Raw genomic sequence first — 19,101 nt, forward strand, 5'->3', positions numbered from 1 at the left:
TGATTTTTCCACTGTTACAGGCTCCTCCTTGGAGAGTATGACTACTATTACTATTTACTTCCCCTTAATCAGCGGAGATGGAGATGGGCTCATTTACAAACAACTACAGTACAACAGATGGTTCTCAACATACAGTAGAACATATGGTTCTCAACATACAGTAGAACATATGGTTCTCAACATACAGTAGAACATATGGTTCTCAACATACAGTACAACATATGGTTCTCAACATACAGTAGAACAGATGGTTTTCAACATACAGTAGAACATATGGTTCTCAACATACAGTAGAACAGATGGTTCTCAACATACAGTAGAACAGATGGTTCTCAACATACAGTAGAACAGATGGTTCTCAACATACAGTAGAGCAGATGGTTCTACAGGGGTCCTAGTACCCACTGTGGATAGGCCAAGTACCCCCAGGGGTCCTAGTACCCACTGTGGATAGGCCAAGTACCCCCAGAGGTCCTAGTACCCACTGTGGATAGGCCAAGTACCCCCAGAGGTCCTAGTACCCACTGTGGATAGGCCAAGTACCCCCAGAGGTCCTAGTACCCACTGTGGATAGGCCAAGTACCCCCAGAGGTCCTAGTACCCACTGTGGATAGGCCAAGTACCCCCAGGGGTCCTAGTACCCACTGTGGATAGGCCAAGTACCCCCAGGGGTCCTAGTACCCACTGTGGATAGGCCAAGTACCCCCAGGGGTCCCAGTACCCACTGTGGATAGGCCAAGTACCTCAGGGTCCTAGTACCCACTGTGGATAGGCCAAGTACCTCCAGGCTTAGTACCCACTGTGGATAGTCCACTAGTACCCACTGTGGATAGGCCAAGTACCTCCAGGCGTCCTAGTACCCACTGTGGATAGGCCAAGTACCCCCAGGCGTCCTAGTACCCACTGTGGATAGGCCAAGTACCTCCAGGCGTCCTAGTACCCACTGTGGATAGGCCAAATACCCCCAGGGGTCTTAGTACCCACTGTGGATAGGCCAAGTACCTCCAGGCGTCCTAGTACCCACTGTGGATAGGCCAAGTACCCCCAGAGGTCCTAGTACCCACTGTGGATAGGCCAAGTACCTCCAGGCGTCCTAGTACCCACTGTGGATAGGCCAAGTACCTCCAGGCGTCCTAGTACCCACTGTGGATAGGCCAAGTACCTCCAGGCGTCCTAGTACTCCTGATTGGGAATCACTGCAGTAGAGGAAACAATCATTAGATTAATCTAGGGGACTTAATAGACATAAAGGAAAGTCTGCTTGTGTAGTCCAGCAGAGTAACTCTGATGGTACGTTAGAGGTGTCATATCACTGTCAGAATCCCCTTGGTGTTGGGGTCCTTTTCCGTTCAATGTATTTCTGTTCCAACCACTTGGCTGTCTTAAGAACCTTCAGGATTCCTGGATGTTGTGCTATTTCAACCATCATTTAAATAAAAACATATTTTTACTTCACCTTTTATTTATTCCTGGTGAGATATCTATTTTACAAGAGAGACTTGATCCAAAATGGCCGCAGGGTCACCGGGTTGGAAAGAACACAGTCCTTCACATAATACTGCCCTTCACATAATACTACCCTTCACATAATACTGCCCTTCACAAAGCACAATACAATGTTCCCACCTCCATCTCCTTATGGTTCCTAGCACTGCCCTCTCCTGGTGTTCCTGGGTATCTCTGTGTCTTCATGTTGTCACCTTGTATTAAGTTACCTCCATAGACGTCATCGGTGGGAGGGGTGTATCTGTAAATGTGTTTCTGTGGTGCTGACATTCCCTTTGTTATACTTTCAGAGCATGTTACCTCTAACGCCAGTGATAGTGAAAGTAGTTACCGTAAGTCCTGGTGTGCCTCTCCATCCCCCTCTCCTTCCCTCTCTCCTTCCCTCTCTCCATCCCGCTCTCCTTCCCTCTCTCCTTCCCACTCTCCTTCCCTCTCTCCTTCCCTCTCTCCTTCCCTCTCTCCTTCCCCCTCTCCTTCCCCCTCTCCTTCCCCCCCCTTCCCCCTCTCCATCCCTCTCTCCATCCCGCTCTCCATCCCTCTCTCCATCCCGCTCTCCATCCCTCTCTCCTTCCCCTCTCCATCCCGCTCTCCTTCCCGCTCTCCATCCCTCTCTCCTTCCCTCTCTCCTTCCCTCTCTCCTTCCCGCTCTCCATCCCTCTCTCCTCCCCTCTCTCCATCCCTCTCTCCTTCCCTCTCTCCTTCCCGCTCTCCATCCCTCTCTCCTTCCCTCTCTCCTTCCTCTCTTCCCTCTTCCCCCTCTCTCCATCCCTCTCTCCATCCCGCTCTCCTTCCCCTCTCATCCTTCCCTCTCTCCATCCCTCCTTCTCCTTCCCTCTCTCCTTCCCTGCCCTCTCTCCATCCCTCTCTCCTTCCCTCTCTCCATCCCTCTCTCCTTCCCCCTCTCTCCATCCCTCTCTCCTTCCCTCTCTCCTGCCCTCTCTCCTTCCCTCTCTCCATCCCGCTCTCCATCCCGCTCTCCATCCCGCTCTCCTTCCCTCTCTCCATCCCTCTCTCCTTCCCTCTCTCCATCCCTCTCTCCTTCCCTCTCTCCTGCCCTCTCTCCTTCCCTCTCTCCATCCCTCTCTCCTTCCCTCTCTCCATCCCTCTCTCCATCCCGCTCTCCATCTCCATCCCGCTCTCCATCCCTCTCCTTCCCTCTCTCCTTCCCCTTCCTCTCTCCATCCCTCTCTCCTTCCCTCTCTCCATCCCTCTCTCCTTCCCTCTCTCCATCCCTCTCTCCATCCCTCTCTCCTTCCCTCTCTCCATCCCTCTCTCCATCCCTCTCTCCTTCCCGCTCTCCATCCCTCTCTCCATCCCTCTCTCCATTCCTCTCTCCATCCCTCTCTCCATCCCTCCATCCTCTCTCCTTCCCTCCCTTCCCGCTCCATCCCTCTCTCCATCCCTCTCTCCATTCCTCTCTCCATCCTCTCTTCTCCATCCCGCTCTCCTTCCATCCTTCCCGCTCTCCTTCCCCTCTCCATCTCTCCTTCCCTCTCCATCCCTCTCTCCTTCCCTCTCTCCATCCATCCTTCCCTCTCTCCTTCCCGCTCTCCTTCCTCTCTCCTCCTCCATCCCTCTCTCCTTCCCTCTCTCCATCCCTCTCTCCATCCCTCTCTCCTTCCCGCTCTCCATCCCTCTCTCCTTCCCTCTCTCCTGCCCTCTCTCCTTCTCTCCCTCTGTCGACCGTTGGCTCTATTCTGTAATGAGTTGTTTTTCTGCTTCTCTGTTATGTTGCTGGTGCTCTGTCTACTGTGTGTGTTTGGTCTGAGCAGCATTCTGAGGGTCACACGTTCGAGTCCCCAAGCCGCCTCCTTCGTGGATGCATGTTGAAATAGCAGTCCTTTTAGGAGGTTTACTGGACTGATATAAAACTGATGTGGATCTTTAGCAGTGTGTTTCTCTGAGAGAAGATAGAAAGAGTCTATAGTGTGCTCTGCTCTCCACAGCTGTTAAATCTGCCGCTGTTAAATTATTTTTATGAAAAGCAAATTTGCTGATACATATTCACCAGCTTCGTGGACTGCACTCACATTAGCTACTTTTTCAATGTTTTTCTGAACAGCTGGGGGGAGCAAGTTTTGATTACCACACTAATTTGATAGATTACAACAGGCAAATACTGGTAGACAAACACACACACACTCATAGCATGCCGACAGCTAGTCTAGCTCCTAACCCTAATCACAGTGACCACTGCACCGATACTGTTCGTCTAAACATGGTCGCCTGTTCTGTCCGTCCAATCAGGTGGCCAGGAGGAGTACGTCCTGTCCTACGAGCCAATCACACAGCAGGAAGGTAAGACACAGCTTACATCCTCATCTCTGTCACACATCACCTGACACACACACACATCACCTGTCACACACACACACACATCACCTGTCACACACACACATCACCTGACACACACACATCACCTGTCACACACACACACATCACCTGTCACACACACACACATCACCTGTCACACACACACACATCACCTGTCACACACACACACATCACCTGTCACACACACACACATCACCTGTCACACACACACATCACCTGACACACACACACACACACACACATCACTTGTCACACACACACACATCACTTGTCACACACACACACATCACCTGTCACACACACACACATCACCTGTCACACACACACACATCACCTGTCACACACACACATCACCTGACACACACACACACATCACCTGTCACACACACACACATCACCTGTCACACACACACACATCACCTGTCACACACACACACATCACCTGTCACACACACACACATCACCTGTCACACACACACACACATCACCTGTCACACACACACACATCACCTGTCACACACACACATCACCTGTCACACACACACATCACCTGTCACACACACACATCACCTGTCACACACACACACATCACCTGTCACACACACACACATCACCTGTCACACACACACACATCACCTGTCACACACACACACATCACCTGTCACACACACACATCACCTGTCACACACACACATCACCTGTCACACACACACACATCACCTGTCACACACACACACATCACCTGTCACACACACATCACCTGTCACACACACACACATCACCTGTCACACACACACACATCACCTGTCACACACACACACATCACCTGTCACACACACACATCACCTGTCACACACACACACACATCACCTGTCACACACACACATCACCTGTCACACACACACATCACCTGTCACACACACACATCACCTGTCACACACACACATCACCTGTCACACACACACATCACCTGTCACACACACACACATCACCTGTCACACACACACACATCACCTGTCACACACACACACATCACCTGTCACACACACACACATCACCTGTCACACACACACATCACCTGTCACACACACACATCACCTGTCACACACACACACATCACCTGTCACACACACACACACACACACACACATCACCTGTCACACACACACACATCACCTGTCACACACACACATCACCTGTCACACACACACACATCACCTGTCACACACACACACATCACCTGTCACACACACACACATCACCTGTCACACACACACATCACCTGTCACACACACACACATCACCTGTCACACACACATCACACACACACATCACCTGTCACACACACACACATCACCTGTCACACACACACACATCACCTGTCACACATCACACACACACATCACCTGTCACACACACACACATCACCTGTCACACACACACACATCACCTGTCACACACACACATCACCTGTCACACACACACACATCACCTGTCACCACACACACACACACATCACCTGTCACACACACACACACATCACCTGTCACACACACACACATCACCTGACACACACACACACATCACCTGTCACACACACACACACACACACACACATCACCTGTCACACACACATCACACACACACACATCACCTGTCACACACACACACATCACCTGTCACACACACACATCACCTGTCACACACACACATCACCTGTCACACACACACACATCACCTGTCACACACACACACATCACCTGTCACACACACACACATCACCTGTCACACACACACACATCACCTGTCACACACACACACATCACCTGTCACACACACACACATCACCTGTCACACACACACACATCACCTGTCACACACACACATCACCTGTCACACACACACACATCACCTGTCACACACACACACATCTGTCACACACACACACATCACCTGTCACACACACATCACCTGTCACACACACACACATCACCTGTCACACACACATCACACCTGTCACACATCACCTGTCACACACACACATCACCTGTCACACACACACATCACCTGTCACACACACACACACACACATCACCTGTCACACACACACACATCACCTGTCACACACACACACATCACCTGTCACACACACACATCACCTGTCACACACACACACATCACCTGTCACACACACACACACACACACACATCACCTCACACACACACACATCACCTGTCACACACACACATCACCTGTCACACACACACACATCACCTGTCACACACACACATCACACATCCTGTCACACACACACATCACCTGTCACACACACACACATCATCCTGTCACACACACACATCACCTGACACACACACACACACATCACCACACACACACACACACACATCACCACATCACCTGTCACACACACACATCACCTGACACACACATCACCTGTCACACACACACACATCACCTGTCACACACACACACATCACCTGTCACACACACACACACATCACCTGTCACACACACACACACACATCACCTGTCACACACACACACATCACCTGTCACACACACACATCACCTGACACACACACACACACATCACCTGTCACACACACACACATCACCTGTCACACACACACATCACCTGTCACACACACACACATCACCTGTCACACACACACATCACCTGTCACACACACACACATCCTGTCACACACACACACATCACCTGTCACACACACACACATCACCTGTCACACACACACACATCACCTGTCACACACACACACATCACCTGTCACACACACACACATCACCTGTCACACACACACACACACATCACCTGTCACACACACACACATCACCTGTCACACACACACATCACCACACACATCACACACACACACACATCACCTGTCACACACACACACACATCACCTGTCACACACACACACATCACCTGTCACACACACACACACACATCACCACACACACACATCACCTGTCACACACACACACATCACCTGTCACACACACACACACATCACCTGTCACACACACACATCACCTGTCACACACACACACACATCACCTGTCACACACACACACACATCACACACACACACATCACCTGTCACATCACACACACACACACATCACCTGACACACACACACACATCACCTGTCACACACACACACATCACACACACACACACATCTGTCACACACACACATCACACACACACACATCACCTGTCACACACACACACACATCACCTGTCACACACACACACACACACACACATCACCTGTCACACACACACACACACACACACATCACCTGTCACACACACACACACATCACCTGTCACACACACACACACATCACCTGTCACACACACACACACACACATCACCTGTCACACACACACACACACACATCACCTGTCACACACACACACATCACCTGTCACACACACACACATCACCTGTCACACACACACATCACCTGTCACACACACACACACACACATCACCTGTCACACACACACACACACACACACATCACCTGTCACACACACACACACACACATCACCACACACACACACACATCACCACACACATCACCTGTCACACACACACACACACATCACACATCACCACACACACACACACATCACCTGTCACACACACACACACATCACCTGTCACACACACACACACACACATCACCTGTCACACACACACACACACATCACCTGTCACACACACACACATCACCTGTCACACACACACACACATCACCTGTCACACACACACACACACACATCACCTGTCACACACACACACACACATCACCTGTCACACACACACACACACATCACCTGTCACACACACACACACACATCACCTGTCACACACACACACATCACCTGTCACACACACACACATCACCTGTCACACACACACACACACACATCACCTGTCACACACACACACACACACATCACCTGTCACACACACACACACATCACCTGTCACACACACACACACATCACCTGTCACACACACACACATCACCTGTCACACACACACACATCACCTGTCACACACACACACATCACCTGTCACACACACACACACATCACCTGTCACACACACACACACACATCACCTGTCACACACACACACACACATCACCTGTCACACACACACACACATCACCTGTCACACACACACACACATCACCTGTCACACACACACACACACATCACCTGTCACACACACACACACACATCACCTGTCACACACACACACACATCACCTGTCACACACACACACATCACCTGTCACACACACACACACATCACCTGTCACACACACACACATCACCTGTCACACACACACACACACATCACCTGTGTCACACACACACACACACATCACCTGTCACTGTCACACACACACACATCACCTGTCACACACACACACACATCACCTGTCACACACACACACATCACCTGTCACACACACACACACATCTCAATTAGAGTTAGTTGTTATCTCAATTAGAGTTAGTTGTTATCTCAATTAGAGTTAGTTGTTATCTCAATTAGAGTTAGTTGTTATCTCAATTAGAGTTAGTTGTTATCTCAATTAGAGTTAGTTGTTATCTCAATTAGAGTTAGTTGTTATCTCAATTAGAGTTAGTTGTTATCTCAATTAGAGTTAGTTGTTATCTCAATTAGAGTTAGTTGTTATCTCAATTAGAGTTAGTTGTTATCTCAATTAGTTAGTTATCTCAATTAGTTAGTTGTTATCTCAATTAGTTAGTTGTTTCTCAATTAGTTAGTTGTTTTCTCAATTAGTTAGTTGTTATCTCAATTAGTTAGTTGTTATCTCAATTAGTTAGTTGTTATCTCAATTAGTTAGTTGTTATCTCAATTAGTTAGTTGTTTTCTCAATTAGTTAGTTGTTATCTCAATTAGAGTTAGTTGGTTATCTCAATTAGAGTTAGTTGTTATCTCAATTAGTTAGTTGTTATCTCAATTAGTTAGTTGTTATCTCAATTAGAGTTAGTTGTTATCTCAATTAGAGTTAGTTGGTTATCTCAATTAGAGTTAGTTGTTATCTCAATTAGTTAGTTGTTATCTCAATTAGTTAGTTGTTATCTCAATTAGTTAGTTATCTCAATTAGTTAGTTGTTATCTCAATTAGAGTTAGTTGTTATCTCAATTAGAGTTAGTTGTTATCTCAATTAGAGTTAGTTGGTTATCTCAATTAGAGTTAGTTGTTATCTCAATTAGTTAGTTGTTATCTCAATTAGTTAGTTGTTATCTCAATTAGTTAGTTGTTATCTCAATTAGTTAGTTGTTATCTCAATTAGAGTTAGTTGTTATCTCAATTAGAGTTAGTTGTTATCTCAATTAGTTAGTTGTTATCTCAATTAGTTAGTTGTTATCTCAATTAGTTAGTTGTTATCTCAATTAGTTAGTTGTTATCTCAATTAGAGTTAGTTGTTATCTCAATTAGAGTTAGTTGTTATCTCAATTAGAGTTAGTTGTTATCTCAATTAGAGTTAGTTGTTATCTCAATTAGTTAGTTGTTATCTCAATTAGTTAGTTGTTATCTCAATTAGTTAGTTGTTATCTCAATTAGTTAGTTGTTATCTCAATTAGTTAGTTGTTATCTCAATTAGAGTTAGTTGTTATCTCAATTAGTTAGTTGTTATCTCAATTAGTTAGTTGTTATCTCAATTAGTTAGTTGTTATCTCAATTAGTTAGTTGTTATCTCAATTAGAGTTAGTTGGTTATCTCAATTAGAGTTAGTTGTTATCTCAATTAGTTAGTTGTTATCTCAATTAGTTAGTTGGTTATCTCAATTAGTTAGTTGGTTATCTCAATTAGTTAGTTGTTATCTCAATTAGTTAGTTGTTATCTCAATTAGTTAGTTATCTCAATTAGTTAGTTGTTATCTCAATTAGAGTTAGTAGTTATCTCAATTAGAGTTAGTTGTTATCTCAATTAGAGTTAGTTGTTATCTCAATTAGAGTTAGTTGGTTTTCTCAATTAGAGTTAGTTGGTTTTCTCAATTAGAGTTAGTTGTTATCTCAATTAGAGTTAGTTGTTATTTACATTTACATTTAAGTCATTTAGCAGACGCTCTTATCCAGAGCGACTTACGTTATCTCAATTAGTTAGTTGTTATCTCAATTAGTTAGTTGTTATCTCAATTAGAGTTAGTTGTTATCTCAATTAGTTAGTTGTTATCTCAATTAGTTAGTTGTTATCTCAATTAGAGTTAGTTGTTATCTCAATTAGTTAGTTGTTATCTCAATTAGTTAGTTGTTATCTCAATTAGTTAGTTGTTATCTCAATTAGAGTTAGTTGTTATCTCAATTAGAGTTAGTTGTTATTAGTTGTTATCTCAATTAGTTAGTTGTTATCTCAATTAGTTAGTTGTTATCTCAATTAGAGTTAGTTGTTATCTCAATTAGTTAGTTGTTATCTCAATTAGTTAGTTGTTATCTCAATTAGTTAGTTGGTTATCTCAATTAGAGTTAGTTGTTATCTCAATTAGTTAGTTGTTATCTCAATTAGTTAGTTGTTATCTCAATTAGTTAGTTGTTATCTCAATTAGTTAGTTGTTATCTCAATTAGAGTTAGTTGTTATCTCAATTAGTTAGTTGTTATCTCAATTAGTTAGTTGGTTATCTCAATTAGTTAGTTGTTATCTCAATTAGTTAGTTGTTATCTCAATTAGTTAGTTGTTATCTCAATTAGAGTTAGTTGTTATCTCAATTAGAGTTAGTTGTTATCTCAATTAAAGTTAGTTGGTTATCTCAATTAGAGTTAGTTGTTATCTCAATTAGTTAGTTGTTATCTCAATTAGTTAGTTGTTATCTCAATTAGTTAGTTGGTTATCTCAATTAGAGTTAGTTGTTATCTCAATTAGTTAGTTGTTATCTTAATTAGTTAGTTGTTATCTCAATTAGTTAGTTGTTATCTCAATTAGTTAGTTGGTTATCTCAATTAGAGTTAGTTGTTATCTCAATTAGAGTTAGTTGTTATCTCAATTAGTTAGTTGTTATCTCAATTAGTTAGTTGGTTATCTCAATTAGTTAGTTGTTATCTCAATTAGTTAGTTGTTATCTCAATTAGTTAGTTGTTATCTCAATTAGTTAGTTGTTATCTCAATTAGAGTTAGTTGTTATCTCAATTAGAGTTAGTTGTTATCTCAATTAGAGTTAGTTGGTTATCCCAATTAGTTAGTTGGTTATCCCAATTAGAGTTAGTTGTTAGTTGGTTATCCCAATTAGAGTTAGTTGGTTATCCCAATTAGAGTTAGTTGGTTATCTCAATTAGAGTTAGTTGGTTATCTCAATTAGAGTTAGTTGGTTATCTCAATTAGAGTTAGTTGGTTATCTCAATTAGAGTTAGTTGGTTATCTCAATTAGAGTTAGTTGGTTATCCCAATTAGAGTTAGTTGGTTATCCCAATTAGTTAGTTGGTTATCCCAATTAGAGTTAGTTGTTAGTTGGTTATCCCAATTAGAGTTAGTTGGTTATCTCATTCAGAGTTAGTTGGTTATCTCAATTAGAGTTAGTTGTTAGTTGGTTATCCCAATTAGAGTTAGTTGGTTATCTCATTCGGAGTTAGTTGGTTATCTCATTCGGAGTTAGTTGGTTATCTCATTCGGAGTTAGTTGGTTATCTCATTCGGAGTTAGTTGGTTATCTCATTCAGAGTTAGTTGGTTATCTCATTCAGAGTTAGTTGGTTATCTCATTCAGAGTTAGTTGGTTATCTCATTCAGAGTTAGTTGGTTATCTCACTGTCAATTGATATTAATATGTTTCTGTAAGTGCAGTGTTGTTACAGTCGATCCCTCTTGTGTCTGTCCAGTGAACTACACACGGCCTGTCATCATCCTGGGGCCAATGAAAGACCGCATCAACGATGACCTCATCTCAGAGTTCCCCGACAAATTTGGGTCCTGTGTCCCACGTGAGTACCAATGTTTTTGTTACATACACAATTTGATGTTTTTATGTTGACCGTTCTCGTCTTGTACCTAGATGTGTGATAACCAGTTCATCAGGGCTGTCGGTAATTAAATATATCAAAACTAATTTTATTTATTTAACCAGGCAAGTCAGTTAAGAACAAATTCTTATTTTCAATGACGGCCTAGGAACAGTGGGTTAACTGCCTGTTCAGGGGCAGAACGACAGATTTGTACCTTGTGTCAGCTCGGGGGTTTGAACTTGCAACCTTCCGGTTACTAGTCCAGCGCTCTAACCACTAGGCCACCCTGCCGCCTCTACACTCTAACCACTAGGCCACCCTGCCGCCTCTACACTCTAACCACTAGGCCACCCTGCCGCCTCTACACTCTAACCACTAGGCCACCCTGCCGCCTCTACACTCTAACCACTAGGCCACCCTGCCGCCTCTACACTCTAACCACTAGGCCACCCTGCCGCCTCTACACTCTAACCACTAGGCCACCCTGCCGCCTCTACACTCTAACCACTAGGCCACCCTGCCGCCTCTACACTCTAACCACTAGGCCACCCTGCCGCCTCTACACTCTAACCACTAGGCCACCCTGCCGCCTCTACACTCTAACCACTAGGCCACCCTGCCGCCTCTACACTCTAACCACTAGGCCACCCTGCCGCCTCTACACTCTAACCACTAGGCCACCCTGCCGCACTCTACACTCTAACCACTAGGCCACCCTGCCGCACTCTACACTCTAACCACTAGGCCACCCTGCCGCACTCTACACTCTAACCACTAGGCCACCCTGCCGCCTCTACACTCTAACCACTAGGCCACCCTGCCGCCTCTACACTCTAACCACTAGGCCACCCTGCCGCCTCTACACTCTAACCACTAGGCCACCCTGCCGCCTCTACACTCTAACCACTAGGCCACCCTGCCGCCTTTACACTCTAACCACTAGGCCACCCTGCCGCCTCTACACTCTAACCACTAGGCCACCCTGCCGCTCTACACTCTAACCACTAGGCCACCCTGCCGCCTCTACACTCTAACCACTAGGCCACCCTGCCGCCTCTACACTCTAACCACTAGGCCACCCTGCCGCCTCTACACTCTAACCACTAGCCACCCTGCCGCCACACCTGCCGCCTCTACACTCTAACCACTAGGCCACCCTGCCGCCTCTACACTCTAACCACTAGGCCACCCTGCCGCCTCTACACTCTAACCACTAGGCCACCCTGCCGCCTCTACACTCTAACCACTAGGCCACCCTGCCGCCTCTACACTCTAACCACTAAGCTACCCTGCCACCCTAATGTAAATACATCTTCCTTGTCTTTGTCCGGGTATTCAGACACGACCAGACCGAAGCGGGATTACGAGGTGGATGCCAGAGACTACCATTTTGTGGTGTCCAGGGAGCAGATGGAGAAAGATATCCAGGACCACAAGTTCATTGAGGCGGGCCAGTACAACAACCACCTGTATGGAACCAGCGTCCAGTCTGTACGGGAGGTCGCTGAGAAGGTGAACGGAGGAGAGGAGGAAGAGAGGAGGAAAAGAGGAGGAGAGGATGAACATAGGAGGAAGAGAGGAGGAGGAGGAGAGAAGGAGGAGGAGAGGATGAAAATAGGAGGAAGAGGGGAGAAGAGGGGAGGGGGAAGAGAGGGGAAGAGGGGAGAGGAGGAAGAGGGGGAAGAGAGGATGAAAATAGGAGGAAGAGAGGAGGAGAGGGGGAAGAGAGGAGAAGGAGAGGGGGAAATAGGAGGAAGAGAGGGGGAAGAGAGGAGGAGAGGGGGAAGAGAGGAGGAGGAGAGGATGAAAATAGGAGGAGGAGAGGGGGAAGAGGAGGGAGGGGGGAGAGGGGGAAGAGGAGGAGAGGGGGAAGAGAGGAGGAGGAGGAGGAGAGGGGGAAGAGAGGAGGAGGAGGAGAGGGGGAAGAGAGGAGGAGGAGGATAGGGGGAAGAGAGGAGGAGGATAGGGGAAGAGAGGAGGAGGAGGAGGAGAGGGGGAAGAGTGGAGGAGAGGAGGAAGAGTGGAGGAGAGGAGGAAGAGTGGAGGAGAGGAGGAAGAGTGGAGGAGGAAGAGTGGAGGAGGAGAGGGGGAGGAGGAGGAGGGAGGGGGAGGAGGGGAAGGGGAGGAGGAGGAGGAGGAGGAGAGGGGGAAGAGAGGAGGAGGAGCGGGGGAAGAGAGGAGAAGGAGAGGGGGAAATAGGGGGAAGAGAGGAGGAGGGGGAAGAGAGGAGGAAAGGGGGAAGAGAGGGAAAGAGAGGAGGAGGAAAGGGGGAAGAGAGGAGGAGAGGGGGAAGAGTGGAGGAGGAGGAGGGGAAGAGAGGAGGAGGAGAGGGGGAAGAGAGGAGGAGGAAGTGTCAGCATATGGCTATGTTGTGATGACATGTCTTCACTCTCTCTCTCTTTATGTCCAGGGGAAGCATTGCATCCTGGATGTTTCAGGCAACGCCATCAAGCGATTGCAATCGACCATGCTCTACCCCATCGCTATTTTCATCAAGCCCAAGTCTGTGGAGAATATCCTGTAAGTTATTTTGATTCAACAAATTCCTTTTCATATTAAGAGGCCATAGTCTTCTGCCCTAGGGGATGGTGGGTATTAAGAGGCCAAAGTCTATTGCTCTAGGGGATGGTGGGTATTAAGAGGCCAAAGTCTTCTGCCCTAGGGGATGGTGGGTATTAAGAGGCCAAAGTCTATTGCTCTAGGGGATGGTGGGTATTAAGAGGCCAAAGTCTTCTGCCCTAGGGGATGGTGGGTATTAAGAGGCCAAAGTCTATTGCTCTAGGGGATGGTGGGTATTAAGAGGCCAAAGTCTATTGCTCTAGGGGATGGTGGGTATTAAGAGGCCAAAGTCTTCTGCCCTAGGGGATGGTGGGTATTAAGAGGCCAAAGTCTATTGCCCTAGGGGATGGTGGGTATTAAGAGGTCAAAGTCTTCTGCTCTAGGGGATGGTGGGTATTAAGAGGCCAAAGTCTATTGCTCTAGGGGATGGTGGGTATTAAGAGGCCAAAGTCTTCTGCCCTAGGGGATGGTGGGTATTAAGAGGCCAAAGTCTATTGCTCTAGGGGATGGTGGGTATTAAGAGGCCAAAGTCTTCTGCCCTAGGGGATGGTGGGTATTAAGAGGCCAAAGTCTATTGCTCTAGGGGATGGTGGGTATTAAGAGGCCAAAGTCTTCTGCCCTAGGGGATGGTGGGTATTAAGAGGCCAAAGTCTTCTGCCCTAGGGGATGGTGGGTATTAAGAGGCCAAAGTCTATTGCTCTAGGGGATGGTGGGTATTAAGAGGCCAAAGTCTTCTGCCCTAGGGGATGGTGGGTATTAAGAGGCCAAAGTCTATTGCTCTAGGGGGGATGGTGGGTATTAAGAGGCCAAAGTCTATTGCTCTAGGGGATGGTGGGTATTAAGAGGCCAAAGTCTTCTGCCCTAGGGGATGGTGGGTATTAAGAGGCCAAAGTCTATTGCTCTAGGGGATGGTGGGTATTAAGAGGCCAAAGTCTTCTGCCCTAGGGGATGGTGGGTATTAAGAGGCCAAAGTCTATTGCCCTAGGGGATGGTGGGTATTAAGAGGCCAAAGTCTTCTGCCCTAGGGGATGGTGGGTATTAAGAGGCCAAAGTCTATTGCCCTAGGGGATGGGGGATGCCAAAGTGCTCTAGGGGATGGTGGGTATTAAGAGGCCAAAGTCTTCTGCCCTAGGGGATGGTGGGTATTAAGAGGCCAAAGTCTATTGCTCTAGGGGATGGTGGGTATTAAGAGGCCAAAGTCTATTGCCCTAGGGGATGGTGGGTATTAAGAGGCCAAAAGGGGATGGTGGGTCTAAGATTGCTCTAGGGGATGGTGGGTATTAAGAGGCCAAAGTCTTCTGCCCTAGGGGATGGTGGGTATTAAGAGGCCAAAGTCTATTGCCCTAGGGGATGGTGGGTATTAAGAGGCCAAAGTCTTCTGCCCTAGGGGATGGTGGGTATTAAGAGGCCAAAGTCTATTGCTAGGGGATGGTCTAAGAGGTCAAAGTCTTCTGCCCTAGGGGATGGTGGGTATTAAGAGGCCAAAGTCTTCTGCCCTAGGGGATGGTGGGTATTAAGAGGCCAAAGTCTTCTGCCTAGGGGATGGTGGGTATTAAGAGGCCAAAGTCTATTGCTCTAGGGGATGGTGGGTATTAAGAGGCCAAAGTCTTCTGCCCTAGGGGATGGTGGGTATTAAGAGGCCAAAGTCTTCTGCCCTAGGGGATGGTGGGTATTAAGAGGCCAAAGTCTATTGCTCTAGGGGATGGTGGGTATTAAGAGGCCAAAGTCTTCTGCCCTAGGGGATGGTGGGTATTAAGAGGCCAAAGTCTATTGCCCTAGGGGATGGTGGGTATTAAGAGGCCAAAGTCTTCTGCCCTAGGGGATGGTGGGTATTAAGAGGCCAAAGTCTATTGCCCTAGGGGATGGTGGGTATTAAGAGGCCAAAGTCTTCTGCCCTAGGGGATGGTGGGTATTAAGAGGCCAAAGTCTTCTGCCCTAGGGGATGGTGGGTATTAAGAGGCCAAAGTCTTCTGCCCTAGGGGATGGTGGGTATTAAGAGGCCAAAGTCTTCTGCCCTAGGGGATGGTGGGTATTAAGAGGCCAAAGTCTTCTGCCCTAGGGGATGGTGGGTATTAAGAGGCCAAAGTCTATTGCTCTAGGGGATGGTGGGTATTAAGAGGCCAAAGTCTATTGCTCTAGGGGATGGTGGGTATTAAGAGGCCAAAGTCTTCTGCCCTAGGGGATGGTGGGTATTAAGAGGCCAAAGTCTATTGCTCTAGGGGATGGTGGGTATTAAGAGGCCAAAGTCTTCTGCCCTAGGGGATGGTGGGTATTAAGAGGTCAAAGTCTATTGCCCTAGGGGATGGTGGGTATTAAGAGGTCAAAGTCTATTGCCCTAGGGGATGGTGGGTATTAACAGGCCAGTCTATTGCTCTAGGGGATGGTGGGTATTAAGAGGCCAAAGTCTATTGCTCTAGGGGATGGTGGGTATTAAGAGGCCAAAGTCTTCTGCCCTAGGGGATGGTGGGTATTAAGAGGTCAAAGTCTATTGCCCTAGGGGATGGTGGGTATTAAGAGGTCAAAGTCTATTGCCCTAGGGGATGGTGGGTATTAACAGGCCAGTCTATTGCCCTAGGGGATGGTGGGTATTAACAGGCCAGTCTATTGCCCTAGGGGATGGTGGGTATTAAGAGGTCAAAGTCTATTGCCCTAGGGAATTGTGGGTATTAATAGGTCAAAGTCTTCTGCCCTATGGGATGGTGGGTATTAACAGGCCAGTCTATTGCCCTATGGGATGGTGGATATTAAGAGGTCAAAGTCTATTGCCCTAGGGAATTGTGGGTATTAATAGGTCAAAGTCTTCTGCCCTATGGGATGGTGGATATTAAGAGGTGAAAGTCTATTGCCCTAGGGAATTGTGGGTATTAATAGGTCAAAGTCTTCTGCCCTAGGGGATGGTGGAAAGTATTCAGACCCCTTGACTTTTTCCACATTTTATTACGTTACAGCCTTATTATAAAATGCATTCGTTTTTTTCCTCATCAATCTACACACAATAACCCATAATGACAAAGCAAAAACAGGTTATTAGACATTTTTGCTCATTTCTAAAAAATAAAACACTGAAATATGACATTTGCATAAGTATTCAGACCCTTTACTCAGTACTTTGTTGAAGCACCTTTGGCAGTGATTACAGCCTTGAGTCTTCTTGGGTATGACGCTACAAGCTTGGCACACCTGTATTTGGGGAGTTTCTCCCATTCGTATGTGCAGATCCTCTCAAGCTCTGTCAGGTTGGATGGGAAGGGTTGCTGCACAGCTATTTTCAGGTCTCTAGAGATGTTAGATGGGGTTCCACTCAATTAACATTCAGGGACTTGTCCCGAAGCCATTCGTGCGTAATCTTGGCTGTGTGCTTAGGGTTGTTGTCCTGTTGGAAAGTGAACCTTTGCCCCAGTCTGAGGTCCTGAGTGCTCTGCAGCAGGTTTTCATCAAGGATCTCTCTGTACTTTGCTCCGTTCATCTTTGCCTCAATCCTGACTAGTCTCCCAGTCCTTGCCCCACAGCATGAGGCTGCCACCACCATGCTTCACCTTAGGTTTCTTCCAGACATGACGTTTGGCATTCAGGCCAAAGAGTTCAATCTTGGTTTTATCAGACCAGAGAATCTTGTTTCTTATGGTCTGAGAGTCTTTAGGTGCCTTTTGGCAAACTCCAAGTGGGCTGCCATGAGCCTTTTACTGAGGAGTGGCTTCCGTCTGGCCACTCTACCATAAAGGCCTGATTGGTGGAGTGCTGCAGAGATGGTTGTCCTTCTGGAAGGTTCTCCCATCTCCACAGAGGACCTCTGTAGCGCTGTCAGAGAGACCATCGGGTTCTTGGTCACCTCCCTGACCAAGGCCCTTCTCCCCCAGATTGCTCAGTTTAGTTGGGCGGCCTGCTCTAGGAAGAGTCCTGGTGGTTCCAAACTTTTTCCATTTAAGAATGATGGAGGCCACTGAGTTCTTTGTACAAATGTTTTGGTACCCTTCCCCAGATCTGTGCCTTGACACAATCCTGTGTCTGAGCTCTACGGACAATTCCTTCGACCTCATGGGTTGGTTTTTGCTCTGACATGTACTGTCAACTGTGGGACCTTATATAGACAGGTCTGTGCCTTTCCAAATCACGTCCAATAAATTGAATTTACTACAGGTGGACTCCAAGTTGTAGAAATATGTTGAGGATGAACAATGGAAACAGGATGCACCTGAGATCAATTTCGAGTCTCATAGCAAAGGGTCTGAATACTAATGTAAATACGGTATTTCTGCATTTCATATTTAATACATTTGCAAACATTCCTAAAACCCTGTTTCCACTTTGTCAGAATTGTATGTAGATTGCTAAATATTTGTATTAATTTAATCCTTTTTAGAATAAAGTTATAACGTAACAAAATGTGGAAAAAGTCAAGGAGTCTGAATACTTTCCAAAAACACTGTATACACTGTATACAGGGCAACATCTTAGTCATCCTCTCCCTGTCTCTCTCTCCTTCTCGCCCTCTCACTCTCCTCCATCTCTCGCTCTGTCCCTCTCATTCTCTTTCTCTCCTGCCTCTCCCTGTCTCTCTCTCCTTCTCGCCCTCTCACTCTCCTCCATCTCTCGCTCTGTCCCTCTCATTCTCTCTCTCCCTCTCATTCTCTCTTTCTCTCCTGCCTCTCTCCCTCTCTCTCT

At 46.7% G+C, this 19,101-nt stretch overlaps 1 protein-coding gene across 12 annotated transcripts in view; it reads left to right on the forward strand.

Moving 5' to 3' along the window:
• Positions 1–19,101, forward strand: part of LOC115119585 (disks large homolog 1-like) — a 340,988-nt gene that overhangs the window by 321,398 nt on the left and 489 nt on the right. For 10 of the 12 annotated variants that reach the window (XM_065009266.1, XM_065009267.1, XM_065009268.1 and 7 more), the window contains 5 exons: positions 1,797–1,838; positions 3,754–3,804; positions 11,758–11,859; positions 13,220–13,392; positions 14,291–14,400. In XM_065009266.1, coding sequence (XP_064865338.1) covers positions 1,797–1,838; positions 3,754–3,804; positions 11,758–11,859; positions 13,220–13,392; positions 14,291–14,400 — 478 coding nt within the window. The remainder of the gene's footprint in view (positions 1–1,796; positions 1,839–3,753; positions 3,805–11,757; positions 11,860–13,219; positions 13,393–14,290; positions 14,401–19,101) is intronic. The other 2 variants (XM_065009272.1, XM_065009275.1) reach the window with 1 other exon arrangement.

This window comes from Oncorhynchus nerka, linkage group LG24, assembly GCF_034236695.1.
Source record: "Oncorhynchus nerka isolate Pitt River linkage group LG24, Oner_Uvic_2.0, whole genome shotgun sequence".
Taxonomy (NCBI): domain Eukaryota; kingdom Metazoa; phylum Chordata; class Actinopteri; order Salmoniformes; family Salmonidae; genus Oncorhynchus; species Oncorhynchus nerka.